Here is a 27,802-nt window from a genome sequence, read left to right as displayed (position 1 = left end):
GAGCACCTGCTGGAGCCCAAACCACCTTTCATCACCACCACCATCACACCCTCCTCTCTCCGCCGCAGCTGAGCCCCTTCCCCACATCCCGGGGGCGGCAGCGCTGGGTGGGACCGTGCCCCCCGATATCCCCGTAGGCGATGTCCCGTCCCTTTGTGGGGGGACACACGGCCTGTTTTTCGGGGTGCTCGGCTCTCCCCTCGTCCTGAGCATCCCCTCCCCGTCCATCCCCCGCCGGGGGCCGGGCTGCCCGCGCTCCGCCCGGCCGCTCCAGCGCCGCCCCCGCCCCGCCCGGCCCCGCTCCCCTTTGTGCGGCAGCCCCGCTCCGTTCACACGCGCTCCGTCCCGCTCCGCATCGCTCCGGCACCGCCAGCTCAGGTGGGTCCAAACGGATCAAGGGGGGAGGCAATAAAGATGCGCGGTTTGGGGGTCCCCTCTGCGGGGGGGACCGATACTGGGGAGGTGCCCGGTTCGAACTGGGGGGGGCAGCTCGGGGTCTGGGGAGGGGGGGAGATGCCAGGGCACGGGCAGACCCCCCCATCTCCCCCCGCTTAACCCCTCCCTGTGCCCCCCGAGGGCATCGCCCTCCACCTCGAGCCACTCGCATCCCTGGCCCTGGCGGCTGCCATGGCAACGCCGGGTACCACGGTTTCCCTCATCCCCCCGTTGCCTGGTTACCGGCCCCCCGTGCTGGGAAGGATGCCCCGGCGGAGCAGAGACCACCCTAAGCGCTCTCTCCTGGTGTTGCCGGGCTGGCTGGGCTCTGTGGCGCTTTGGGATCCCCGGGAACGGGGAAGCAATCCTTCTCTCCCAGCGTTTGGCAGCGTTCCGGGCTTCTGTTGTTAAATATTTGAGTAACGCCGTAGCGATACATAAACATCCAAGTGCTTTATCCCAGGAAGGCGTTCCAGAGGAAAGGAAGAGCACATCTCTCTGTAGGGGAAGGGGGGGGTTGTAATTAATGCTTCCTGACGGAACGATATCGGAGTCCATGTGGTGGAACTCAGCTCTTACAGGAATATTTCCGTGGGAGGGAAAGTGACAGGTGGTTGTGTGGATGTGAATCAGCTTTGCAGCGTGAAAGAGCAGCCTCCTGGGAAAAGCTGCCTGTGGATTAGGACTTGAAGGAGTATCCTGCACTCGTTTCAGTAGGATCACGACACTCCAAGGTGCTCTTGGGTACCGTTGGGATTTTTATCCTTGCTGGGTGGTTTCGCTCCCAGTTTGAAAGGAAGACAAGTCCAGAGAGCCCCTGCCTGCGCGCAGCAGGAACGTGGTTCCGAGGCGGAGGGATGGGGATCGCTGCCAGCGAGAAGTGCAGCGCTGCGGAGCCGGGCCACCTGTTAGAGCATGCTCTGGGCCCGCGGGATAACGCCCGTCCTGCGCTGTGTGGGGCTGGCTGTGCCTTCTTCTCATCCGGCTCGTGTGTCATCCTCACCTTAGAATTTTATCTGCCGCTTTGAGACTTATCCGTTCAGGTGAAACGTCATGGAGAGCCACGGCTTTGCCAGGAGTTCAGCCGCTGGTGTTGAGGACAACTCCCCCAGCCCAGCCAGCTGGCAGCTTTGTGTCCGGTTGTTCCCCTGGATTTGCCTTTTGGGGTCTTTGTGTGTTTCCAGAGCGTAGAGAGGTCACCAAGCTCAGCGGCTGTCGCATCCCTGCTCCACCCAAGTGCGGAGAAGGCACCAGGCAGCGTGGGGGCATCTTGCGGTGGGGCTGTGCCGCATGGCTGTCCCTTTTAGCGGCGTGCGGGGACAACGGCTGCACTCGATGGGGACTTGTGTTTGCCTTGTGCTCGGCGGTGGTCATAGCTGATGGCAACAGCAGAGGAGAGGATGGAGAAAATGTCTGCTCCTTGATGCTCTGCAGAGCGTGGCCGTGTCGTGGTACCCTGGGACGCACGTGAGCCTGAAACAGCTCCTCTTTTGCTGCTCTTTCAGTGTTTTCTGATGATTTGGATTTCTCTCGACACCAACCCCTGACAGGTAACCTCTGCTTTGCCTGAGCTGTTTGAATCCCAGCGTGCAGATGCCCATCCATGCCCTGCTCAGCGCTCGGAGGGTTTGGGCACCGTGCGCCGAGGGCTGAGGAGCGCAGGGTGTGGAGGAGGATGGGATAATTCCAGCGGGTGCGCTGGTTAGATTTACAGCACCCTATTCTCTGTTAAGCAGATAGGAGAGAAGACGGGGAGGAAGGTGGGGGTGTTTACTGCTTCCCCGGAGCCAAGGGCTGCGTTCCCTGCCTGCTCTCCCGATGCGCAGCCATTAGCTCGGTGGTCGCTGCGCTGGAGGTTTGCCTTAAATGAAGGCTGCTCTGTGCCCGCCACTGCTCATCTGAGGAAACGCGTCTTGTCGCGGCAAACCGGCGACTGCGTGTGAGCCAGATGTGGCTGAGCAGCTTTGGCTGAGGAGCCTGGATGTTCTAGGGCTAGTTGCCGGGGGCTGGAAGGAGCCCTGCAAGGAGGCAGGTGAGGGATGCAGCACAGGGTGTGCTCAGAGCCTCGTGTAGCCAGATTCAGCCATCCTCCGTGATCTTGAAAGCATCAACCTGGTCCATGTGGGTCCGTGCGTGAGTCTCACGCAGCAGAAGCGGGGCTGATGTTTGGGTTCCTGGGGCTCCTGGAGAGAGTTTCCTTTGGGTACCCTCTGCTACGGGGAGTTACCCAAACGCGGTCTTCTATCCGTTCAGCCTTGGAATCGGCACCAAATCTGGGAAGTGCCACCCCCATCAGAACAGCGAGGGCTGGAAATCTCTCCTCTCTCATTTAGGAACACGAGGCACGACAGCGAGGAACGTTAATGACCAGATTGATGCTGACCTGAAATGGCAGAAGAGCACAGCCATGCATAGCTGGAAAAGTCCATTCACACATGCACACCCTGAAATGCTCCAGGCAACGGAGCACTGCTGTCACGATCTTGGGGGCTTTGCAGAGAATCTAGAGATTTTAACTAGGTCTGATCTTCGGAAGATGCCCTGAGGACTCCTGACGGAAGGAGGAAGCTGCCCAACGTTGTGCTGTGATGGCTGAGGCTTGACAAGGCAGATCTATGTAAAAGAAAGGGAAGGAAAAGGGGGCTTCAAGATTCGGCATCGTCGTTACAAATGGACCTGCCTTGTTCTGGTGTGATTTGCTGTGCTGTGGAGAGCTGATCGTCGGGCAGGAGAGACTGGGTTGATCTGCCTGGATTTCCCCTATCTCACACACCCAGACGTGCTCCGTGCACACACACACACACGCCAGCCCGATGACATGCAGAACTGCAAGGAGGGATTATGCAGAAGCAGGAGGCAGAGGGAGAGCTCTGATTACGCTTTGCATGAAGCAAAGCACGCTGGCTACGAGCTTGGCAGGGAGGCAGGAGGGCTGTGGATCATCCGGCCAGCTCTGGCGCCTGTGAGCTGTGCCCACGAGGGGACGGGTGGTTCCCATCTCCGGCTGCCGAAGCCCAAGCGGAGCGTGGGGAGGGAGCAGCAAGGGTGACTCTGGTGATGCCGCCCATCCCTGACTCATCCCGACGCCAGCAAGCTGCAGCCCCTGCACAGGAGCACCCAACAGCGTCTCTGCTGACTGTGCTGGGCAGGGTGGGACCGAGCCCCGGCTGGGTGCTGCCTGCCCCGGGGGAGCTGCTGGGGCTGCTGGGCGTGGGGTCAGGCTGTGCTGAGGGGGCAGCCAGGGCTGTGCTGGCTCCTCCAGCCCCAGCGCTGGGGCGGGCAGCGTGTCCTGGGGTGGTGTGTTGCCTGGCAGAGAGCATCCCCGGGCAGAGGGGAGCATCCCTGGGCAGCAGAGGGTGTAAATATGCAGGGGTGAGGGTGGCTCTGTGAGCACAAACCCTCACCGTGGGGCAGGTCCAGCCCTGGCTGCCTCTGTTGGCTCTCAGAGTTGGTTTCTCAGCCTGGCCTTATCCTTATTCTACCAAAGAGGGGTTCAGTGAGAGCACAGGAAAGCCCCCAAACAGAAAACTTGCACTCCTTCGGTTTGTGTCATTGCTGCCTTCACCTGGGAGCCTCTCCCAAATGCTTGATGTCCTCCTCCTGCTCACCTGCAGCCACGTCCTTGCTCAGCGCAGGGCACGCGAGGGCTCTGCCGGACCGTTGACCCTGTACCCCAGCCCCAAGCAGGGTCAGACAGACCTAACCCACCACCTCCAGCGCCGGGTACCCACTCTCGCTCAGCCACGCAGGTGAGAAGGTGGGGGTAAACGCTTGGATTTTCCCTCTTAAAACTGCAAATTGGGTTGAGGTGAGAGGGAAGGAGAGCTCCAGGCACCGCTGCGCCGCTTCCCGTGCTGCTCTGCCTCTCTCTGTATTAAGGCAGATGTCGCAGTTTTAACAGGAAAGAAAACAAACCATGTTTTGATTCAAGTCGTGTGCGAATTGTGCCTCTACCCCGTGGTTTTGCTGCTCGGTTTGGTGACTGCAAACTTCGTGTCACTAGCGGGGAGAAAGCAGGGAGGTGTCAGCCCCTGAGCGGCGAGGGCTGGGCTGTGCAGACGTGGCCGGGCTCCATCGCTGTTATTTTTCCAAAGGCACAGCTGGATTCAGCGCAAGCAAAGGGCAGGGAGTGGCGCCTTCGTGCCGTGAATGCCGTGCTCTGAAGGCAGCAAAGCCTTTGCAGTGTTTGCTCATCTCGCTTTATTTCAGCTTGAGGGGAAAAAAAGTGGGTGGGCTGGCTTGAAACAACCCAAAAAACCTGTGGCACTTGGCAAAGCATATGCTTCCTTGGAGGAGAACTGGGCTCGTCTGCGCTCCGGAATGCTGTGTTTGTTTTTCTAGCGAGGACCCTGCCAGTCCCGGTGGTTAACTCATGCGGAGATAAGTTCTAGTGCGCAGAAGTGTGTGAACGTTAAGAATCGAGTTAGAAAAACAAAGAGCATACGTGTGCGATGTGCTTGGCTTGGCAAAATAAAACCAAACCCAAACCAAAGTGAACTCTGCTGCACCAAAGTTGAGAATCCAAAAGCAGAGCAGAGGACTGGAAACAACGTCTGTAGCTGAGTGGGGCCCCAGCGCTGGCTGGTTGCCGTGGTGGGGAGCAGGAGCGAAGCCCTCGGCCGGTGCTGGAGGTGGAAGAAGTTTGCTTCTAACTAACGAACTTCTGTTAGTACTGGCAAAGCCTCTCTGGGAGCTGTGACCCGTGTGTCAGACCCTCTCACCGCTGCAAACAGGACTGCCTATGGTGTAAAGCACATTTCCAGGCGTCAGTGGGAGCAACCTGGAATAGGAAAGGTTTCCAGGGATCAGTGGCAGCAACCTGGAATAGAAAAGGTAGGAGGCAGGGGCGAAGAGTGAGATATGTGGGAGTCACAGGGCTGCCCGGTGTTGAAAGGGATGAGCGCACCCAGGCAGCACCCCTGCTCTCAAACCAGGAATGCTTGGCCCCATGGAAAGGGCTCCCAAGCGCCTCGGCTGTGGTGACGGGGCTCAAGGTAGGGGTAGTGGTGAATAACACAAGTTCCCCCCTGTGTGCGCCCCAAGGGTTGGCACTGAGCTGCTGCCGCAGGAGGAGTGAAACGACATCGAAATAAAAGGTAAAAAAATGGGATGAATGGTTTGTTCGAAAGATAAAAGCATCATTAATGCCCCACAAGAGCCAATTAGTCCCCTTCATCCAGCAGTGCATGTGCTGTGCACCACCTCCTTGTGCGCACACAATACCCGCGTGTCGGATAACGGCACTGATTGTGCGCTGGCAGTAAATAGATAAAGGACGGGAGATAAAGGACATAGTAAAATGTGCAGCTTGAAGTTACTGTATCACCAGCTGTTGGGTTCTTTGTGCGTGTTTCTAAGACCTGCTAATTATCCAGCATTCCGTGCCTCGCAATCGAGGAGCGCAGCGAGCCAGCGGCACGCGCTGCACAATGGCAGCGGCAGCTGCAGGCGAGGGAAATTAAACCCTCCAGTGTGCAGAGAAAACACGTTTGCTTCAGAATGACAAGACATGGAAGAGAGGGGAAGGGTGCGAATTATCATGGGATGCAACTTGTTACGAGGAATAAATCAGGTTCTGGAAACATTCTCCCCACGTTTGAGATGAGAGGAAATGGCCTCAAGTTGCACCAGGGAAGGTTTAGATTGGCTTTTAGGGAGAATTTCTTTACTGACAGAGTGGTGCAGCCCTGGCAGAGGCTGCCCAGGGCAGGGGTGGAGTTTCCATCCCCGGAGGGGCTCAAAAAACCTGTGTGGCTGTGGCACTTTGGGACATGGTTTAGTAGGAGCGATGGGGTTGAGCTGATGGTTGGACTGGATAAGGAGAGAAGACTTTTCCAACCTGAATGGTTCCATGCTGGAGGCCGCTCCCTCCACAGGCGCGATGGGAGCTGGCTCTGAAGGCATTGCTGGGGTGGCTTTGGCAGGTTGGGGGGCATTTCCATGTGTGGCATTGCTGGGCACCTTCACAGCACAGTGGGACAAGGGGGACGCAGCAGGAGGAGTCACATAGCACCGCGCTGGGGCTCTGCATCCGTCAGCTAGTGGAATTCCTGCTCTGGTGAGGGCCCCTTTCTTATCACACTAATCCAGCGCAGCAGCTGCAGCAGCTCTATAGCACTCGCTGCTATCAGTGCTGTGCAGGGCACCCGATAACCCCCCCTGCTTCTCCTTTTCTTTGCGCTCCCGCACCATGTATGGCCACCGAGCCCTGTCACCCGCCGGGGCGCTTAGTGACTGCCCAGTAGCAGCGAAACACAAACAAGCAGAGCCCTGTGTGCAGGCAAGCGAGCTGCAAGCAGCCAAGGAGGCAGCACCCAGCCTGCCTCTGTGCTCTCGCTCCCTCGAAGGAGGCACGGCTGCCAAGCCTTCTTCTCCTGGCAAGAAGTGTGCCCTGCACGCAGGGTGGCAGGGACCGCGGTGCCCTGTGCCAGCTGGCAGGACAGAGGGCAGCCGCTCCCCTGTCCCCTCCGGAGGAGGAAAGAGGACGCTTGGAGCCAGTTAATAGGTACTGTGCGTGCTGGCAGGGCTCTCCCTTTGCAGAGCAGCAGTGCCTGGTGTTGGCTGGTCCCAGCTGCAAGCGTGCCCAGCCCACACGAGTGCACCAGCAGCTCGGGACAGGGAGATATGCAGCCCATCCCTGAGCTGGCAAAGGAGTATCGCAGCCCGGCCACAGCGTTGTAACACCCGGACTGGCATCCCTTGAGAAGAGTCCGTGCTCCAGCTGTGTGCCCCCGTGCAAGGGCAGGGACAGGCTCAGCTGTGATGGGGACCAGGAGGTATTTATGGTCTCTGTGCTGCTGCCAGGGAGCTTGGGGAGCTGGGAGGGGCAAGTGCAGCCCTGATCTCATGTCCCACCAGAGCCACTGGCCTCATTGTGCTGTAATTGCTATGTTAATTGGGACAAATTAAAGTATGCTCTGGGTGAAGGGCACAACACTGACCTTGATGGAGAGATCACAGCCCTGGTGCTGGCCCCGTTGCTTGCAGTGCAACTCTGAGATTGCACAGAGAGCCATGCCAGGGACAGAGCCAGCAGTGCAGACGTGTTGAAAAGCTACCACAGAACCCCATTTGCACAAACCCTTCCCTTCCTTTGTGCCTGCAAGCCACCATGTGCACAGCTGTGGCACCAGGTATCCTGGCGTTTCCCAGGGCCAGCCTGGCTCCTTCTCCTGGCATGGGCTGCGAGGGCTGTGCCAGTAGGCAGGGCATGGGTTGCTGTCATCCCTCCTATGCACCCCAGCTCCCTCGTGGTGCCCTCCAACAGCCGCCCCAGGTGCTCACCCCATTTCTCCCCTCTCTTGCAGCAGCTATGGAGGCGGCGCTGATCTTCCTATGCTCCCTGCTGGTGCCGGCGGCCGTGGCAGACGGTAGGTGCGAACGTGAGCAGGTGGTGGTAGGGATGCGGGAAAAGGCTGTGGGGTGCCGGAGGACAGGCATCCTTCCGATCCAAGGGGCTGGAGTGGGGCACAGAGCGGCCAGAGTGGGGAGTGGGGTGGCTGCACCAGCAGCGGGACTGAAGGGGCTCAGCCTTGTTCACATCACATCACATCACATCACTTGTCCGCTTACTTCCAGTGGCCACCCAGGAGAAGAAGGAGGAGGAGGACCCCTTTAACTACGGTGAGCATCGCCGGCATGGGGATGGGTGCGCTGGCAGGGATGCGTGTGCGTGGGCGATGGGGAGGCAAAAAAGGCTGCCCCCTTCCCTGAGCCCAGCAGGAACGAGCCCCGTGTCTCCTCTCCCCAGATTACCAGACCCTGAGGATCGGGGGGCTGGTGTTTGCTGTGGTCCTGTTCACCATCGGCATTCTTCTTATACTCAGTAAGTTGGGGACCAGGAGGGTGCTGGACGTGGGGGGCTGCTCTTGCCGGAGGAGGCTTAAAGGAGAGACCGTGGCCCATCCCCGCTTTGGCCACACTGATGGGTTTTCTCTCTCCTTGCAGGCAGGAGGTGCAGGTGCAGTTTCAACCAGAAGCCCAGGTGAGTGAAGGCAGCATCTCCCTTGGAAAGCCTCTTTGCTCCATGCTCAGCTCTTCCCGGGCTCCCCCTCTCAACAGCCGGCAGAGTGGCTGCACTCTCTGAGCATCCCTTTTGGGGTGCCTGGTGTCTAAAGCAGGGCAATGCTCTGCTGCAGGGGCTCCTGGGTGCCAAGCAGCTCCCAAAGCACCTTATTCCGTGTTCTGGGACAGGGTGCAGGTCCCAGCTGCTCTCACTGTGTTCTTCTTGCAGAGCTCCAGGAGAAGAGGAAGCTCAGGCTGAGAACCTGATCACCTCAAATGGTAAGGTCCCCTTATCCTGTGTGCTCTGCCTTGCACCCTCCTGCCCGTGGAGCACACGCGGCTTGGCCTCAGCCAGACGCTGCAAACCTCTGCGCTCTTCCCTTTGCAGCAACGGGAGCACAGAAAGCAGAGAACTGAACAAGAGCCATGCGGTGAGTCCCAAGGCTGCCGCAGACCAGCGTGGGTGGTGGCACCAGGGCTGTCACAGCCTCGGTGTTGGGAAGGAGGTGGGGAGAGCTGGGGCTTGCGGGAGGGGAGCTGTGGGGCTCCGGGTGGACCAGTCTGCTGGGGCAGGGCAGCTCCGCATCCTAGTGTGGTAGGGGCTGTATCAGGGAAATGTGCAGTGCTGGCAAGGTCCTGGGCATCCCGTGCTCCACAAGCCCTTGGCAGCCCAGCAGAAAACGGAAACATCTGTCCGGATTTTCCCTTGCATTACGTTTCCTTTCCTTGTGCTCCTCCACCCCAAAGTGGTTTATTTTTAAGGCTGAGCGCGCGTCTCGTGGGGCGTCTCGCCTGCAGTCAGCGTTAACCCACAGTCAGAATTCCCCTGCAGTCGGTTCCCCCCAAGCTCCGGGGCTGCATTTGGAAAGAGGGAAAGTCTGGACCCTGTGCAGGAGCGTGGTGTCCGCTCTGCTCCCAGCCTGACTCGCTGCTTTCCTTCGCCACAGACCCAGAGCCCCGAGGGCAACCGCTCGGACCGCAGATGCCAGTGGCCTGCGAGGAATCTCAAACCGCAGCACCAGGTCCCTCTAAGGAGATGCGAAGCTGCTGTGTCTGTGTTTACCCTCTGTACTCCAGCACCGGTTCTCTGTTTACTAACCCGACTAAACTCCGCTCTCCGTCCTCTCTGCCTCCAGTGGTGTGTACTGTCGATGTGAGATGACCATTACCTCTAGGGCTAGTCGTTGCTGATGTTGTAATCGTGACTTTCTCTTCACTTTTCTCGTGCTGTGCATGTCATTCGGGCTGCGTACGACTGACCGCCGCTGCCCCTCAAACCCAGGAACTGGGGGGGTGGATGGGGAAGGGGCGACGCGGGCTGCGATGCGCGGAGCCTGCTGCATCCCCAGGAGCCCCGTGGACCCCCAGCGGTGGGCACTCGCGGTTCGCCCCGGCTGCCTTTGGGCAGGGCTCGGGGAGCAGTCCCGCAGGGTTTGGGGGACTGCTCGGCGCATCTCGGGACCACGCCGTGCATTGCAGCTTCAGCAATAATCCTCCTGCGTGCCCCCAAGCCCAAAGGCAGCCGCGGTGGGGCGAGTCGGGCACGGACATCCCACGGTTCGGCTTCCCCGTGTTTTTAAGGCTGAAGGGAAGCCCCCCCTTTCTCGCCTGCTCGGCACTCCCCGTTTGCATCCCTGGCAAAATCCAAGTGGTTGGTGTGGGCTGTGCTTTTAAATGTGAGGAAATGCTGTGGTGGCGGAGAAGCCTGTGAAATCCCCCAGCACGGTGACACTGTGAAAGAGGGTGACTGTGCAGCGGTGACCCTGCTAACCAGCACAAACCAGCTCCTCGCCAACGCTCTGCCTGCCCACATGATGGAGGTGGGCAGGGTAAACAGTCTCCGAGGGCTAAAGAGAAACACAGACTGAAGTAAAGATCCTGTCCTTGCTTGTCTCTGGCAGGGAAGGGGCAGCGGCGTTTCCTCCTGGTGCTCCCTGCCCTTCCTGATGCCTTTGTTGCTCCCTGCGCCGTGGCCCGGGACACGGCCACCCTGTCATTTCTGCATGTTGTCCTGTTGTGGTTATGTGTTGTCAGCCCCATCCCTCCCGATGCCAACTGCCCCTTCTCCTCGCGGTGCAGCGGCGAGCGATGCGTTGGGGGCTTTGCAGCCTGAGCTCGCGCAGCGGCAACGCGCCGGCTCCAGAGTCTATCGTCACCTTCTGTCTGCTCGTGGGTCAGAGGCAAATCTGTGAGCCTGGACCCTTTCCCCAAGCCCGTGGGCACGCAAAACCGCCGCCTCGGCTGGGGCTGGGGACTGCTGGCTTGGTGGTGGGTCCTTGCCAAGGCAGGGTCAGCCTGGGTGAAACACATCCGAGTGCTGTCCACATGCTGGGAAGAGTTTCTTGTTCTCTAGGATGATTCGGAGAGGGGGTTTCTGCTATGCCCACCCCACCGCGGTGGCCCTGCTTTGTGCTTTGCATCCCTCGGTGGGGCTGGGAAGCACGCGCTCTCCCATCTGCGTGAGGCAGAAGCACTAATGGTTGTGGTACCCGCATCCCTTCCCTTCCTCCTGACCACGGCAGAGAATTCCGCTCGCCTCCTGCCTCCGCAGCCTCGGGCAGAGCAGAGCCCTTGCAGCCCATCCCCTGTGCCAGCTCTGCGTGCCCCGCGTCGCCGCGCCCGTGCTGTCCGTAGTGTGCCGTCGGTGTTACCACCAAACAAAGAAACCCCTGTGGTGTGTAGAAATGGCAAAATCCTGACTGTTGTAAAATAAACCGAGCTATTGTGTTTCCTTTTAAATAGGCGAGTGTGCTGCTGTGCTGGAGGACTGGTGTGTTCTGTGCTGTGATCTAAGGGGGGGGGGGAAAAGGAATAAACTATCGTTTCTATCGGTGCCTGGCTGCGTCGTCTCAAGGGCGGTGGTGTTTCCAGGGCGCGGGGGAAAGGTTGTGGGGAGCGGGATGGGGAGTGAAGGCTCCAAATCTAGGCTGGGCAGCCAACAGACAGCTTCCCACGCTGTCCCTCTGCGCCGGGCAGTGCCGGCAGCCAGGCTGGGGTGGAGGGGAGCAATGGCAAAGCACCCCCCGGGCAGCACAGAGACGGGCTTTGTGCGAGCAGCGACGGGCTGTCCGAACCCCCTCCCTGCCATGCTCTTTTCTGCAGCCAGCAGCAGTTTCAACAATAGCCAGAGACCATGTGAAGAGAGGGTGTGAGCGGCGAGACTGGCTGCAGAGCCCTGGGGGACGTGGGCACAGAGCCCCCTTGTCCCTCGGCTTTTTGGGAAGCTCAGTGTCGCGGCCACTGGCGCGCCAGTCGAGGGAGATGCTGAGCACCACCTTGGCACCGGGATGGCCCCACGCACCACCCTGCCAGGGCTTGGCTTCACCCCATGGCACCAGAGTGCATCTGCCATGGACTCCAGGCACCCGTGCTCCTTGGCATGGGGAGGGGAGCACTCCTTGGGGCCGTCTCCCCCTCAGCCACCGCGGCACTAATCGGCTTGGGCGCGTGACTTTCCCTCCCTGATTGCGAGATTAAAACAAACTGGATTGAGCAGCCCTCCTGGCAGCTGGCCGAGGGGCGCAGCATCCCAGTACCCACTGCCGGGCAGGGATGCACCACGGACATCGCTGTGCCACGGTGCTCCGAGCCCCCCGGGACGGCTCGATGCTGGGCTGGGAGGCGCTGAACGGCTGCGGTGGGCACCTACAGCGCCAAGGGACTCGGCATTCCACCCGCTTCTTTCTACCAAAAGGCATTTGCAGCCCGTGCCCGAGCCCATCCCTCTGCCCCCCACCTCGTCTCGCCTCCGCAGCGGGAGGTGAACCCCGTTGGCGTGATGTTTGGAAGGCGTGGGTGCGCTGCCCCGCTCCCGGTTGGCACAGGGACCCCCGCAGCTCCGGGGTGCCCAGCCCTGGCTGCCAGCTGGCACGGTGGGTGCACACCCTGCCCTCCCCTGCCGGGCCTCCTTCCCAAAGGCGGGCGGGAGCCCTGCACTTCCCCTCGTGACTGCGATAAACATTACACCGAGGCCGTTAATGTTTAATGAGGTTTGTCTTCCAATTAACGTGCTTTCCTGCGGATGCTCACTTCCAGTGCGAGACGCCCGCTAGATGAAAAGGCAGACACCATGGGTGACGGTAAGTGTGCTCCGCGGCACAGGGTGCCCACAGCCACCGCCCAGCTCGGGACACCCCAAAGGGGCTCTCCTGAGGGTGGAGACGCCTTCCTGGGGGCAAATCCGTGCCAGGAGCAGCACTGGTCCCTCCTGCCTGCACGGGGAAGCTCTCACGGAGGATCTGGGGGAGCTCTGGGGTTGAATCCTCAGAGCTCTGCAGCCCACTGGTGCACTGGTACTGGCTGCTGTTGGTTTCTCAGAGGGATTTCTCCTTCCAAAGGGGTCCTGGCACAGGGATGTGCAGCCAGGTAAGGTGGCTTGAGCAGCGACGCAGCTGTACGAGGGTGTTGTTCAGTGCTCTGCGCCACAGGATCAGAGCCATCGCTGCCCCAACCAAGCCTTGTGGGCAACGGCGCTTCCTGAGGTCACCGCAAAAGCTGCGCTGCCGACAGGGCAACCATAGCAAATAGCAACCGAGCTGCTGCAAACAGCCGAGCTGGGTCCTTATCTGCAGCTTCACTTGGAGCTCGAGAATCCTGTGCATCCTGGGGATGCATCCTGCAAACGCATCCTGCAAATGCACCGTGAACTTTAGACTCCCTGGGCTGAAAAAAACAGGAATTTGAGAACCGTTTACTGGTTCGGCTAGACTTTAAGGAAGTCAGAGCGCTCTTGCTTCAGTCCTTGCTCCTCATCCGTCCCCTGTCGCCTCCCCATGCGGGTGCCCATCGTGAGCCCACACCTTTGCTCTCACTTGGGTTTCTCCTCTTTTTCAGAGCAAGCGCCCGAGCAGGAGCTGGACAGGTTCAGCTACGGTGAGTGCGTGCCCTGTGCATCCCAGGGGCTGTGGGCAGCGGGATGTGCAGCTCTTTCCTGTGCCTCTCCATGGGCTCCACACCACAGCCTCAACCCCTGCCCGGCTCTCCTCCTCCCCAGATTATGAGACCATCCGCAACGGGGGGCTGATCTTCGCCGTGGTGGCTTTTGTCGTGGGACTCCTCATCATCCTCAGTGAGTGCCCTGGGTGGGCTGGATGCCCGGCTTGGCTCTGATCCCCTGCACGTGGCCCCTTCTCCGCTCACCTCCCTCCTCACCCTGGGTCGGGCGCGGGCTGGGGGGGGTGCAGACGGCGCCCCGCCACGCGAGGGGTGGGCATCGCCTGGGAAATTTCCATCTAGGCAAGCTCCCAACACAAAGAGTGTTGGGAAGGAGACCACATAAACATTTAGCGTTTCCCTGCCAGCGCCAAAGCTTCGGAGGGAAGGTCACTAATTAAAAATAGCAGAGAAAACTCTGACATTTCCAGAGTGAGAAACCAGCTTTCCAGGAGCCGTCAGAACTCGACAGCTCCCAGAGAGACCCAGTGCTGAGCGTGCAGGGCAACCTGCGACCCTGCCCGCGCCTACAGGCACCGCCTGCCTCGCTCCGCATGGCCGGCAGCGACCGCAGCATCGCGGCTGCGTGCAGAGACGTGGCCCAGCGGTTTTAGGGAGAAAGAGAAGAAAACTGCCTGCATTTGCAATCGCCCGGGGAGGAAGAGAGACACCCAAGCAGGATGTTGTGGTTGGCCCTTTCCTGGGCAGTGCCAGGGGCTGCAGTTTTGGGGTCTGGGGTGGTGCTAGGGGGTGGTGGGAGGTTGTTGGCAAGGCAGGAGAGCTGAGCTGGAGATCAGGGGGCAGCGTGGGAGGTCAGGGTCTCCCACGCAGGAGAGCAGCCCCAGGGTGGAAGCAGAGGGGCTTAGGGCTTCCCACAGGACTGAAACCCAGTAGATTCCAGCGTGAGGATAAACCCACGAGCTTCGCTTGAGCAGAGAAGGGTGGGTGGGATGTAGCAGCCGGGGAAAGCTCCAACCGCAAGAGCCCTCAGTTGCTCCTCTTGCCCCCAGGCCAGCGGTTCCACTGCGGAGGGAAGAAGAAGAGGAGGTGGGTATTGCATGGTCTTAAGGCAGCTTCACGTCACATCACCTCCCCGTCCTAGTCCTGCCAGCCGAAAGGGCTGAGGTCTCGGCTTGTACTCTCTCCCATCTCGGATGTGTTGCCCAGCGTAACACATCTCCCCTTCCTTTTCGCTCCACAGACAAGGAAATGAGGAAGACATGTAGCTGCAGGTAGGTCGCGGGAGGATGCACCCAGGGTCCGCCTGTGCCAGCCGAGGCACCTGTGCTTCAGGGAAGCACCTACGTGAGAGTTTTTTGCCTCAAGAGGCACCTTCCCACTCTGCCCAGTTTCAGAGCTGCCGTGCCGCCGCTCAAGCAGAGCTTCACCCAAAGCAGTAAAGTCCTCGCTGAGGGCCAACGCTTACGCCGCTCCAGTGGATCCATTACCCTGCTCACCCCAGGCAAGGCCAGAACACAAATTGCCCTCGTGCTTTCCCCTCTGTTGGATCCAGAAAGAGTTTCTCGGCTAATAAAGTTCAAGCTGAGAGAGGTTAAACTTTGTGCCCGAGGCGTTTGAATCGCCCACTCTCCTGGCCCAGCACCAATGACTTTTCTGCCCTGCAGACATCTTCCAACACAGACCCAGGAAAGGTTTCCGCTGGCTCCACCGCACGCCCACGGCATGGAGCCGGCCGTCTCCGCTATGGATTTGTACCCGGGACTGTGAAGGGAGGGACATTCCTGCTCCCGGCCACCCTGGCTGCTCCGTAGAAATCCCCCTCCCGCGCAGTGTCAGCGGGAGCTGCGGATGCCCAAATCCTGCGGCGCGTGCTCTTACGCTGGGATCGAGGGCGAGGGGTTTGCAGCACTGCCCTGCGTGGTGCGGGCTGTGTCAGGGACACAGGTGGGCATGTGCTGTTTGTGTGCCCGCTTCCTTGGAGTGCTCGATCCGAGCATCCTTCTGGGGCACAAACAGAGCTGGGAGCAACCGGCTCTTTATTTTCGCAGCCGCTCTCATCTTTGGATACAGATGGTGGAATCACAGAATGCTCAGGGCTGGAAGGGACCCCAAAGCCCATCCAGTCCCACCCCCTGCCATGGGCAGAGACACCTCCCACTGGCTCAGGGGCTCCGAGTCCCATCCAACCTGGCCTGGAACCCCTCCAGGGATGGAACATCCACGACTTCTCTGGGCACCCTGGGCCAGGGCCTCCCCACCCTCACAGCAAAACATTTCTCCCTAAAATCTCATCTCAATCCCTTCTCTTTCAGCTTAAAACTGCTGCCCCTCATCCCGTCCCTGCACTCCCTGACCTTCCCCACGTTTCCTGGAGCCCCTTTCAGTACTGGAAACTGCTCTGAGGTCTCCCTGGAGCCTTCTCTTCTCCAGACTGATGGAAATACCTCTTTAAAAAGAAGGAACAAAACTCTCCCGCAGCTGAGGTTGAGAGAGGAGGGAGGTTTGGTTCTGAAGGTCTCTGTAGGGGTGAGCTTGGCTGACACAGACATCAAATGACCAGCCAGGCAACCCCACTGATGGCTCTGCTGGTCCCTGGATCTCGGGGGGATGCTTGACACCCCTCAACCGCCGCCCACCCATACCCTCAACCACTCCCCATCCAGGCTTTGTGGCTTTGGGTCACCGTAACCAGGCAGAGAGGTGGAAATCACCGAGACAGATGCGGTGTGGAGGTTGAGCGGTACGTGGAGGTGATTTGCCAGGGTGAGAAACAGCACATTGGGGTTCCCTACTGGTGGTAGACCTGGAGTCTTCGTTCCTCTGTGCTCACAGTCCTTGCATGGGTGTTGGCTCCCAAGGGAAGCGTTGCAGCAGTGGGGAGCTCACAGGAGCCCCGGCCATGGTCACGGTCACGGTCACAGTGGAGGACGGGCTCCTGCTGCCGCCTGGTGCCCATCGCACTGTGCACACAGCAGAGCTGTCCGGGAACGGTTCCAGAAAGGCTCTTGTCCAGCTTCCAGACTTTCTCCTTTTGAGCTGAAGCCCCTGCTGGGTTTGCAGCTCTGTGAGGGCTCAGATTTGCCCTTCTGGAAACTCGAGCATCCTGGACCTGCTGAGTGGAGGAGAAACCAGCTCACCTGGTCCCTTTGGGCTTCAATTGAGGTCAGACATTGACAGTAAAATAGGATTATCCAGGGGAAGGTTATTAGGCAAAATCCGTGCAATTTGTCTAATCTGAGGTGCTTATTTAACGCAGTAAGGAGATTATTTTGAAATATAATTTTGACTTGACACTGACCCACTAATAAAGACTCGTTGCAGCTTTGCACGTATCGAACAGGAGCCGGAGTCCTTTGGCAGGGGGAGAAAAGTGCTTCTTAACAGCACAGACAAGCTGAAGGGTTTGCTCACGCAGAGCTGGTCCTGCCCTCTCCTTGCTCCACTCCCCAATCCTTGGAGTGTGGTGAGGTTGTGCCTCCCTAAAGAAGAAGCTAAAGGACACAGCAGCCAGGAAAGCAGCCTGAGCGTGAAATCAGCCTGTCCTCAGCAGAGCCTCACATCCATGAGGGCCAGGGCTCCCCATCTTCCCCCTTGCCCAACCACGCCAGGGCTGAGGGCACAGGGATGCCCTTCAGGGCGCCCCAGCCCCCTCAGGGAGTCCTGCAGACAGAGCTCCCGCAGCTCGAAAGGACGAGATTAAGGGGAGCGAAAAGCCCTGTCTGGCTCCCTGCATGGGGGGGATCTCTGTCTCGGCACCAGATGGCATTAATAGCATTATTCTGCACGGCTCACGGACACCCACGCGTTGCACACACGCTCGCAGAGCCCAACACACCCCGGCTGGGGCTGCGCCGTGGGTCTGGCAAGGTGTACAGCGGCAGAGCAGGACCCGCTGCCCACGCCTGAAGGCTTGGAACAGGGCTTGCATTGGGAGACCAGGCTTTTATCAGAGCTAAACTGTGAGCAGCCCAGCTCGGTGCCCCTCCAGGATGGAGCCAGGGCACCTGCGGAGCAGGAACACAGGAAAGATATGAATAAATGATGAGATGCACGGTAAATCCGACCTCCCTGTGCCAGAGGTGCTGCCAACAGCTTCTGAGGAAGGGCCCTTTCTGATCTCCACGGTCCTTTGCTTTGGATGTTGAGGCCAGGATCTATGGGAGCAGGAAGCTGGAAAGACCACGGGGAAAGGCCACCATGGCTCTGTTCAGCTGCCTTTCTCCTGCTGCTGTCCCAGCGAGAGGCTCCTGCTCACCCCAGAGCTTGGGGTGTCGTTGTTCCTATCTTAGGAACCCCAGCCCCACAGCCCTTTCCCTCCACCTACGGTCCCACGAGTCAGCTGGGAGCTGCAGGCGCGTTGAGACGGCATTCATCTTCTCCCCTGAACCAGGCAATCTTGGAGGATTTCTCTCACAGTCCCTTGAGCCGTTAATCTTCCCAAAGTAAATCTTTTCTATGACACAAAGGAGATTGGGTAAATAATACGGTGAACAACTGGAGTGTCTTTTTCCTCTGGGAAGATTTCCAGTTCCAGACAGATTCCCCTTGGCACTGGCTATTCCCTGTTTGCTTTGCCAGCCTCTGGACAGACGAGTACGAGGGGAGAAGGGTCTCGGGACAGCTGTGGCTTGGTCAGCTCTTGTGTTTAAGCCATGACTGGATGCGAGGAGATGAGGTTCAGGGGCAGGAACAGGAGGAGCAGCGGGTAGGGGTCTGGCTGCTCAGCTCACCTCACCCAGCCCGGAGCTCACCAGCGCTGCTCCATCATCTCCGTGATGCCAGGGATGCATCTGGCCCACAAGGAGATGTGAATGCAAAATATCTCCTCACTAGTTAAAAGAGGAGAGCGGCAAATGGTGATTAATGGAGCCAAAGAGGAGCACTTGATGATGTGGAGAGATGGGGCAGGGCTGGTGGGGAGGCAGCCACACGCCTCCTTCTCCCTTTGTTCTGCTCTCAAAAAAGGCAACGCATCCATCAACAGCAACACTTCTGCTCGAACAGCAGCGCTCCACGGTCCTAAATGAGCCTCCCGATCGAAGTAAATAACATCTCAGCCCTCGTTTCCACGTTGCACGTGCCCCAAAGCAGTGGTTATTAGGGAATGACTGCTCCCACTGAAACGTGGAAATGACTGCTCCGAGGCCAAGAGCACAGAACAGCCCATGGCAGCGATGCTGTGAGCACAGCCACCTCGGCTTTGACAGCCCAGGCGCAGGGATGGGTGTTTCACAAGGAGGTGAAGTTGGGAAGCGAAAAAAGGTCCTCATGAATCCAATCCACGCACCTTGGGATCACGCTTTGGCACGGCTAAAACTTCGCAGAGCCCCTGGTGACTCCAGGCTGACCCTGGAGCTGGCGAGGACACAGACCCCACTTGCCTCCCAAGTGTGGGGGGTCTGTGTAGGGAGTCCTGCCGGGTCTGGGTGCTCCACACACCTCAGCTAGGCTTGGAAACCTGGGATGCTGCAATATTTTAGGAGGAGCAGCTGAGAGAGCTGGGGGTGTTTAGCCTGGAGAAGAGGAGGCTGAGGGGAGACCTTATTGCTCTCTACAACTACCTGAAAGGAGGTTGTGGAGAGGAGGGAGCTGGGCTCTTCTCCCAAGTGACAGAGGACAGGACAAGGGGGAATGGCCTGAAGCTCCGCCAGGGGAGGGTCAGGCTGGATATCAGAAAAAAAATCTTCATGGAAAGAGTCATCGGGCTCTTTCCCGATGCTGAGGGAGGGGAGGGGGTCCCTGGGAGGATGCTGCCCAGGGAGGGGGTCGAGTCGCCTTCCCTGGAGGTGTTTAAGGAAGGGGTGGATGAAGTGCTGAGGGACATGGTTTAGGGAGTGTTAGGAATGGTTGGACTCGATGATCCAGTGGGTCCTTTCCAACCTGGTAAAAAAAGAAAAGAAAGAAAAGAAAAAAAGGATTGTTCAGTGAGAAAACCTGGGATGCTGAAATACTGTTCGGTGAGACAAGCTTCGGAGTGTGTCTGCCCAACATCTGCTCCTAAGACATTTGGGAGTGGGATAAATCCTGCCTGCAGCTATCAGGGTGGTGAGAGCCGGCCGGGATGCTGGAAGCCGGGAGCGGGATCGGGCATCCCGGGGTACCAGGGATGCAGGAGGAGGACCTGGCTGCACCCCAGCCCCGGGAGAACCCCATCCCTGCTCTGCGCTGTGACGCTGCAACGCTAGGGGGAAGCAAAAATCCAGCTTCTCGCCTGGGAAAGCTCTTCCCGGGAAGTAGGAAGGCGGTTTGGTCCAAACTCGTTCCGGTTGCCCGGTCCTGCCCATGCCAGCAGCAAATCCCAGCTCGGAGCACGTGCTCCCGCTTGGCCCCTGGGGGTCCTGGAGCCCATCCCGAGCTCAGGAAATCATAGTTTGAGTTGGAAGGGACCTTAAAGATCATCTATTTCCACCCCCCCTCGCCCTGGCAGGAATCCTCGGCGCTCCGAGGGGAGACCTCATGGCTCTCTGCAGCTCCCGGGAAGGAAGTTGTGGTGAGGTGGGTGCTGGGCTCTTCTCCCAAGTCACAAGCGATAGGATGAGAGGAAACGGCTTCAAGTTGTGCCAGGGGAGGGTAAGATTGGATAGCAGGAAAAATATCTTCACTAACACATTGTTGAAGCCCTGGCTGAGGCTGCCCAGGGCAGTGGTGGAGTCTCCATCCCTTGGGGGAGGGGGGGGATTTACAGATGAGGTGCTCAGGGGTGGTTTAGTGATGGACAGGAATAGTTGGATTGGATGATCTCAAAGGTCTTTTCCAACCAAACGATTCTACGTCCACAGGCAAGGTGGGGAACTCTCCCCGCTCAGCACCCACGCAGGGCCAGCCTGGGGGTGAAGGGATGCTGGGAGGTTGGGATGCTGGGAGGTTGGGATGCAGGACTGCCCGGCCCTTTCCCAACCAGGTGCTCCCAATGCTCATCCCAGCTGCAGCTTGTTCTGCAATCACCCCAAAGCCTTTATCCTGCCCCACCCTGACGGTGGCACTTTCTTGGGCGAGGTTGCTGGTGGGATGAGCTGCTGGGATGGCCACGTAGGGTTGGGGGGTGCCATCAGGCTGGACCAAGCTTGTCCCTCAGCCCCTGTAGAGCAGCAGGGTGGCTCTGCGCTCCGGAGAAGCGCTGCGAGGGTAAGTTTGTGACTGCGTGGGAAGCGCTTTGTGGAAATCGGCTGCGCCAGATAAGTAGCCCTGTTGTTTTAATGACTGCTTCCTCTGGGGATTTGTCTGGGAGGGTGGCTGAGGGCACACGGCTGGGGATCCGTGGGAGGTGAGAAGTGCCCTGACCAGAGGGATACAGGGGCGAAGGATGCTCGTACGGCACTCTGTGCCCCTCTACAGCAACCCTAACCCAGGGCAAAGCTTTGGGCTGCAGCTGTCCCCCCAGCTATGATCCTTATTTTGGCCGTTTTCCCCTCCGTGTGCTTATACGGAGGTAGATTTTTGGATATTAGTGAAAAAAAAACTATCCTTAGAGAAAGCACCTCCAGGCAAACAGTGTGTGTGGGAGCAGGGCAGCCCCATGACCCCCAGAGCTCTGGGGTTTGGGGGTGCGGAGCTGGGTGTCAATGCTGCCCCAAGGCAGAACTGGGTGCTCAATGGTTAAAAGAGGCTGGGGTGGTTGGGGTAACGCTGCCTTTTGCCCTAAGGGAGAGGCAAAAGCTTCTTTCTTATGGGTAAGTCCCTGTTCTGCAGCAGTGAAGTGCAAAGGGTCCCTTCCCCTGAAGGGGGGAAGCCAGTTTGGGCTCAGCTGCGCGTGGGTATCCGATGCTGTGATTTCACCTGTGTCTCCTGTGGAGTTTCACCTGGGAAATAATTCCCTTGAAGGAGCTTCACCTTCGTGCTAGCCATGCAGCGGGGCTTGCTGCTGGCTCTGGCAGCGCGCTTGCTCCGTGTTAGCAGCTCAGGGGCTACAGGGGGGAGCGAGAGATGCGCTTCTCCCAGCGTGTTAGTGCTGGCTTCTCCTCTACGCTGCCAAAGTGCAGGTTAGTGCTGCCCAAATAATGAATGTGATGATTTTCAGCCCTTCCTGCTCACGGCTGCATAAAGTACATGGTCCTATGGGTGTTAGCAGGTTACCAGTCTGAACGCTCGTGCAAAGGCGATGCACAAATGCTTCCTGTGCTTATTCAGATGTGGGAGCTGCGGGAAGGCTAATGTCTCTAACCGGTGGCCGCTGGGCAGGAGCTGAGTCCCAGACGTGGGCTCGCAGGAGCACCAGGCTGCTGGCCCCACGCTGACCAATGGCCTGGGCTAAACAGTCAACGGAGGAGCAAACGGAGCTGTAACGAGTGGCACAGACAGCTCAAGGGCTCACCGTGGCTTCCTAAGCGTAACCCGGGGCTTTTCATCCACCCTGTCAGCCTTTAGTTGTCATCTTTTCTTGTGCTGCTTCCCGTCTTGCTGGAAGATGCTGTCCTGTCCCGAAGGAAAGAGCTTTTGGCAAGGGGGGGGGGGTTAGGGCTCTCATAGAGGCTGATTCTCTAAGCTAGGAATGATGAGGACACTCGCTGAGATGCTGAACAGCTCGGGGAGCTAAAAATGAATCAGTGAGTAGCATTTACTCCCCCTGCGCGTGTGCCTCAAATGGAGATTTGTGAAGCCCTGGGGGTGCTGTACCAACCCTTGTGCCCCCATCTCATTCACTGCTGAGCGTAGGAGGGTGGAAACTACACCCGAGTCCAGCACGTCGCGTGCCAGGTAGTGAAATGCGGGTTTTGTGGCTGGCAGATCCCAGTGCGCTGGTCTGTGCCGCCGGGGAAGAATGGGGGGGCAGATGCCTGGCATGTGGCTGGGGCTCCCCAGAGCCGAGGATTTGCTCATTGCCTTGGGTGTGAGCCTGAATATCCATTTCTTTGCGAAGTATCAGCCAACGTCTGTACACGGCTGTAGGTGGCGATTGAAATGCACCCCGGTTCCTAGAGGGACGCGTGGGCACCGGGTGTGCATCAGCCGCTGCTTCATCGCCTCCCGGGATGCTGATGGTGTGGCCAGGGGTACGAGTGAGCCAGCAGCGAGCGTGGGGCCGGGGAGCAGCATGTGTGCGCGTGGGGGAGCTGTGTGACACCCACGTGCTGCCGCAGAGCTGCCAAGGCGGCCTGGGAACGCGCTGAGTAGGGGGTGATGACGGAGCTCGGCGGCACCGGGGAAGGGGAGACACATCCCTGGGGAGGAGGAGGAGGAAAGGCCGTGGTGTCGGAGCCGCACAGCATTTGCTGCTGTCTCCGACGTTGGGTTTTTGGCACTGAGGTGTGTGTAGGTGCCTGCTGGTGGCCGGCATCATCGGCACAAGGAGGGCGTTTGGTGGGGATGGCCTGGAGTAGGGAGGGCATAGGGGATGTGGAGTGGCTGTGGGGGAGCCTTAGTCCTGTTGGCTTCCCTGTATCCTTCCTTGTGTCCCTTCCTTCGTGAAATGGGAACTGCTCACCCACGCTGGGCGAGTTCCACCTCCGTGTGAGTGAGCTCTGGCTCTTCTAATGGGCTCCCAGCTATGAACAACCACGACGAACTGGTGCGGGTTGGAAACAGCCACAGAGCTGTTGAGTTTCTCTTTTTCTTTGCTGGTAATAATGGTTGGATTTTCAACTCATTCTAACTGTGCTTCTTTTTTTTCTTTTTAAGTCAGTACATGATGTGGTTTTTTCCCTCCTTGTTGTTTTATATGAAACCAGAATGCTTCAGCCTTTGTTTATTTCCCAACAAATTGTGATCGGAGAGGCTGTTTTGGAAAGCAAGGAAAACTTGCTATAATCACTTCAGGAAAAGACATTTTGATCTGCTCTAACGGTCCAGACAACTGGCTTTGGTGTGACTAAGTCTTGGGGAGGAAGATCCTAGGCTTGAATTAAGCCTTGGATAAATACACCCCAAAGTGAGGCATTAACTAGTATTTATGTGTTATTTGCTGGATTGAGGGATGAATGTGTAATGAAGTCTGCTAGGATGTACCTTGCTTGTGTTCCCCGCCAGGGCTGTTTGTGTCCTGAAAACCTGATTTCTCTCCTTGGTCTGTGAAGTTTCCGGGGAGTCCTGGGAAGGAGCAGTGCTGAGAGACTGAGGTGGTCCAGCCAGGACACAGCTTTCCCCAGGGAAAAGCTGCCTTTATGCAGGACGAGGTGCAGGTCTGCAGGGGAGGGAGGGAGGGATGGATGGATGGATGGATGGATGGATGGATGGATGGATGGATGGAGAGAGGCTTAGCAGTGCTCCAGGCTCCCAGGGCTGCAGCACAGAGCTCAGTTTTATGGAGTGTGACGGGCACAGCCCAGCTGCGGGTGCACCTGTGGCCAGGGCTGGTTGCCCGGGTGCGAGCCCAGTGCGGTGGCCCCCATGGGACTGGGAGAGTGTGGGAGGAGGAGAGGAACCAGGTGCTGCCCCCCAGGCGCATGGGACCTGCCTGGCAGTGCCCACTGGGTTGCGGGAATGCAGGAGGAGGAGAGAAATGGGGATTGGCACAGTGATGCCCACCAGGCTCGGGGAGTGTAGGAGGAGAGGGGAGTCGGGTACTGCCCCTGGGCACAGGGGACCCTCTCAGCAGTGCCCACTGCCCCCCCTAAGGATGAGGTGAAGGGGGACCTGGGCACTGCCCCTGGGCAAACCAGACCTGGGAGTGTGGGAGGAGAAGGGGAGTGGAGTGGGTTGCCCCCCCGCCCCTGCACCCTGAAACCTGGGAGTGCGGGAAGAGGAAAGGAGGAGACCCAGGCTCTGCCCTGCGTTCCCAGGACCTGCACAGTGATGCCCCACCGCCCCTTGAGGAGTTAGGGAAGGGGCGCAGGGGCTGCCTGTGGGTGATGCCCACTGCCACCCAAGGAGGAGGAGGGAGCAGGGGCTGCCCTTGGACTCTCCTGGTGATGCCCACCTCCCCCGAGGAGGAGGAAAGAGGAGCAGGGGCTGCCTCTGGACCCTCTTGGTGATGCCCACCTCCCCCCGAGGAGGAGGAAAGGGGAGCAGGCTCTGTCCCCTTGTCCCCCGGCCCCGCTCAGTGATGCCCCCCGAGGGGCAGGAGAAGGGGCGCAGGGGGCAGCCGCCGGGTGATGCTCGGCGATTCCCTCTGCCCCCTAAGGAGGAGAAAGAGGAGAGGGGAGCAGAGGCTGCCCCCACACCCTCCCGGCGATGCCCACCGCCCCCCGAGGAGGGAGGAGGACAGCCCCCAGGCTCTGTCCCCGAGCCCCCCGCGCTGCGCGGCTCTTGCGCGGCTCCTGCGCGGGGGCGGGGGCTGCGCGGGAGCCCTGCCCACCCTCCCGACGCCACTCTCCGGGAAAGGGAAGGAGGAGCGGCTGGGAGCTCGGCGCCGGGCACCTCAGCCTGGCTGGCAGGGAGCGCGGCACGCCGGGGGCACCGCACCGCCCGCAATTGCGCCGCAGCTCGGGGCCACAGCTGCTCTTTATGGCATGTGGCTGGTAACTTTTTTCCTGCTGTACTCTTTGCGGAAAGGTACGTGGGCTCGGGGGACACGGAGGGGATAACGAGGGGGTCGCCCCGGGAGCGCTGCCCCGGCCGCGAGTCGGGGATGCGGGTGCGCTCGCTCGGGATGCGCGGGGCTGAAGTCATCCCGGAGCCATCCCGGGGTGTGCGGGGCTGGAGCCATCCCGGAGCCACCCTGGTGCGATCCCAGAACCGCTCCTCAGCGGAGCCTCTGGAGATGCGCTCCCGCACCGACGTGCGCAGCATCCCGGGGAACCGGGGGGGACTGAGCATCCCTGCATCCCGAGGACCGTGAGGGGATGAGCATCCCGGCGAACCGAGAGGGCTCGGCATTCCGGGGAGCTGGGGGGAGGGGGGGCGCTGAGCATCCCGGTATTCCGGGGAACCGAGGGGGCTGAGCATCCCGGCATTCCGGGGAACCAGGGAGGGATGAGCATCCCGGCATTCCGGGGAACCAGGGAGGGATGAGCATCCCGGCATTTCGGGGAACCAGAGAGGGATGAGCATCCCGGCATTTCGGGGAACCAGGGAGGGCTGAGCATCCCGGGATCCTGGGGACCGAGGGGAGCTGAGCATCCCGGGGAAATGGGGGTGCTCGGCATCCCCTCTTGTGGGGACCGAGGGGCTCAGCATCCCGGCTGGCAGCGGCTCTTCCCGGAGCTCCCACTCTCCGGTACCTCTCAGAGCGATGGTCTAATCCCGTAAAACAGCTTTAATCCAGCGATGCTTTAAAAATCGCATCCCCCCCCCTCCCTCTAGGAATGCTGTATTAAGTGTATCCCAGCGGCTTGATATAAATCAGATTGGGGAGTGGGGTGGAATCGTGGAAGTGTGTCAAGGAGACGCACACTTAAAGATTAGAGATTAAATCAAAGTTGGAGATTAAGCGAATGCTGTCCAAATCTATAGAGGTAATACTCTAAAGCGAGTCTCTGCTACGGATGCAATTAAAGAAGAAAGGCAAGGAGCTGCACGTAACGTGGGTAGTTAAATCGCAGCGTGTTTGTTACGGCGATCGATCGCTGTTACATAAAGGAATTGCCCCTTTCCGAATAGGGGGGAGATTTTAATTACGCTTCCAATAATAAATAACCTCTTTGCGTGTCACCTGAGCCGCGGATGCGGTGGTGGAAGTGTCCACCTCTTGGAAAATTGTCTGCTTTGAGAATGGCAAATGACATTTGCCCTAATTATCTGGGTTTTGACACTTGAGAACAGCAAGGGGGGGGATTTTAGGAAATGAGGGAAGTGAAAGAAAGGGGATGGAGCTGCCTCCTGACAGGAGACTTCTCTCGCTGCTGATACATCGCCCATTTATCTCAGTGTTAATCCAATGAAAAATATTTACCGAGGCTTAATAGGACGCTCTGCCCGATTCGGTGGTGATGATCAATGATTCCATCAATTATTAATTATGGAATAGCTGCTTTATTTGAGCTGTAGTAAAGCTGCTTTGGGGAGCTTTACCCAAAATCGCTATTGTGTTTAGGATCTGCTGAGCTGAACGTGCCAGCGTCTGCTTTGCTTACATTTGCATTTTTCACTGTGCGAAAGGGGGAAAAAAAACCCCAAACTCGAAAATCCAAGAACGGTTGAGGACGTTACAATTTCTTCCCCCCCTCCCAGTGATCAAAATAATAAGGAATTACACCGGGTTTATCGCTTTTTGTGTGTTTTCAGCCCCAGCTTCTTGGAAAAGGGATCACTTCCCACAGAGCTATCTCATCTGAGAAGAGCAAATTAAAAGCCTCCATTAGCACAACTCCTTGTGGCCTCATTTTCTCCTTTTTTAAGGAATAAAACCCATCTTTGGCATCGAAGAGTCTCGGTGGTGGAAAGTGTTAAACGATTCCAAAGAGAGGACAGCAATACAATGGAAGTTTCATTATAATAATAGGATTAAAAAAAAAGATGAATTACTTAATGCACGATAAACCTTTCAGATACTTAATATTTCTGGGCATTGAAGTGCATCCTTTTAGCGTGTTCTTGCTGTAGAACAAGAGCTCAAGTAGAAACTGAAAGCAAATAAATGTTTGATCCAGGGGACCACTGAAGTTTAGAAATCTCTCGACGGTTTTCGATGCCTGTTTTCCTTCTCCCCCAATCATAGAATAAAGAAAAATAGGTGGTTGGCAAGCAGACGAGCAGGGAGCTGAGCAGGAAGGTGGTCTGGCAGTGTGAGTGAGAGCAGGCAGAGGAGGAGGGGAGGCGAAACGGGTTGGTGAAGAGCACACTGGGCACAATTGAGAGGCATGGAGCTGGGCGAGCATCTCCCTGCGTGTTCTTGCTGGCTCTCTCTGCCGCCTGATTTATATTGGCATTATATCTACATTATGTTCCCGTATTGGGTGCAGCGAACTATGCAGCTCGCCTTTTCTAATCTCTTCCCTATCTCGGCCCCCCAGTGTGGCACAGCGCTCGTTTGTCTCTGAAATGAAACATGGAAACCTCATTAAATGCACGGAGGAGAAGCCTGCAGTGCCGAACTCCTCGCCGTGCCCGGGGTTTGTTTACCCTACGGACAGCCAATGTTTCCCAGCTCAAGGAGCTGCGGTGGCCACTTGCCCAGAGCCCTTACCTGTGCTTGGCATGGGCTTAGGGCTGTTCCTGCCTTGAGAGGAGAAAATCAATCTAGGCAACCCTGATATTTCCTGGTGCATTTGCTCTCTGGAGGAATAGGCTGCACTTTGCGTGATGGCGAGTGCCAGGGACGTGCGACGGAGCAGCCCTACGTGGAGGCTGCTGGAGAGCTGTAGGCTTGGCTTTGGGCAGCCGTGGCATGGGGTATCTTTCCGGTGCAGCACTCTGGGCTCTGCCCAGATGGTCCCGAGGTGGAGCGATGGGGAGCTCTCTGCCCTCCTTTGAAGCAGCTGATGAGCTGAGTGCAACGATAAAACTGGAAGCGTCTCTTTGTAGCAGGAATTCTTCTGACATGGCAGCATGCGGGTTCTGGGCTCTGGTTTGGATAACGTGAAGTCATCTCGCGCCCAAATAAGCAGGCTGTTAATAAGTGTGACTTCCTAGGAGGGCACGAAGGAGGAAAGTGGTT

General features: G+C 58.4%; 3 protein-coding genes across 7 annotated transcripts in view; all 3 read left to right on the top strand.

The window, feature by feature from the left end:
* Positions 1 to 244: 244 nt before the first annotated feature.
* Positions 245 to 11,178, top strand: FXYD6 (FXYD domain containing ion transport regulator 6). 4 transcript variants are annotated; one of them, XM_054086995.1, is made up of 8 exons: positions 245 to 378; positions 7,743 to 7,805; positions 8,014 to 8,058; positions 8,186 to 8,260; positions 8,383 to 8,419; positions 8,669 to 8,718; positions 8,828 to 8,870; positions 9,387 to 11,178. In XM_054086995.1, exons 2-7 carry the CDS (start codon positions 7,748 to 7,750, stop codon positions 8,854 to 8,856), a joined length of 294 nt encoding a protein of 97 aa, XP_053942970.1. In that variant the 5' UTR covers positions 245 to 378; positions 7,743 to 7,747; the 3' UTR covers positions 8,857 to 8,870; positions 9,387 to 11,178. The 4 variants fall into 4 exon arrangements, with proteins under 4 accessions (XP_053942970.1, XP_053942971.1, XP_053942973.1 ...); XM_054086996.1 differs by having other exon boundaries at positions 279 to 378; positions 7,746 to 7,805; XM_054086998.1 differs by lacking the exon at positions 245 to 378 and adding an exon at positions 6,784 to 6,940.
* Positions 11,179 to 12,367: 1,189 nt separating this feature from the next.
* On the top strand, positions 12,368 to 16,641 carry FXYD2 (FXYD domain containing ion transport regulator 2). The gene is made up of 6 exons (XM_009571713.2): positions 12,368 to 12,518; positions 13,273 to 13,311; positions 13,433 to 13,507; positions 14,382 to 14,418; positions 14,573 to 14,603; positions 14,721 to 16,641. The coding sequence occupies exons 1-5, from the start codon at positions 12,461 to 12,463 to the stop codon at positions 14,595 to 14,597; spliced, it is 234 nt and encodes a 77-aa protein (XP_009570008.2). The 5' UTR covers positions 12,368 to 12,460; the 3' UTR covers positions 14,598 to 14,603; positions 14,721 to 16,641.
* A 7,947-nt stretch (positions 16,642 to 24,588) lies between these two features.
* The window catches only part of DSCAML1 (DS cell adhesion molecule like 1), a 118,153-nt gene continuing 114,939 nt past the window's right edge, over positions 24,589 to 27,802 (top strand). For both annotated transcript variants that reach the window (XM_054086804.1, XM_054086805.1), the window contains exon 1: positions 24,589 to 24,759. In XM_054086804.1, the coding sequence (XP_053942779.1) occupies positions 24,717 to 24,759 (43 nt within the window). In that variant the 5' untranslated portion in view covers positions 24,589 to 24,716. The remainder of the gene's footprint in view (positions 24,760 to 27,802) is intronic.

Source organism: Cuculus canorus, chromosome 23 (genome assembly GCF_017976375.1).
Source record: "Cuculus canorus isolate bCucCan1 chromosome 23, bCucCan1.pri, whole genome shotgun sequence".
Taxonomy (NCBI): Eukaryota; Metazoa; Chordata; class Aves; order Cuculiformes; family Cuculidae; genus Cuculus; species Cuculus canorus.
This window is presented reverse-complemented; position numbering and strand designations above follow the sequence as displayed.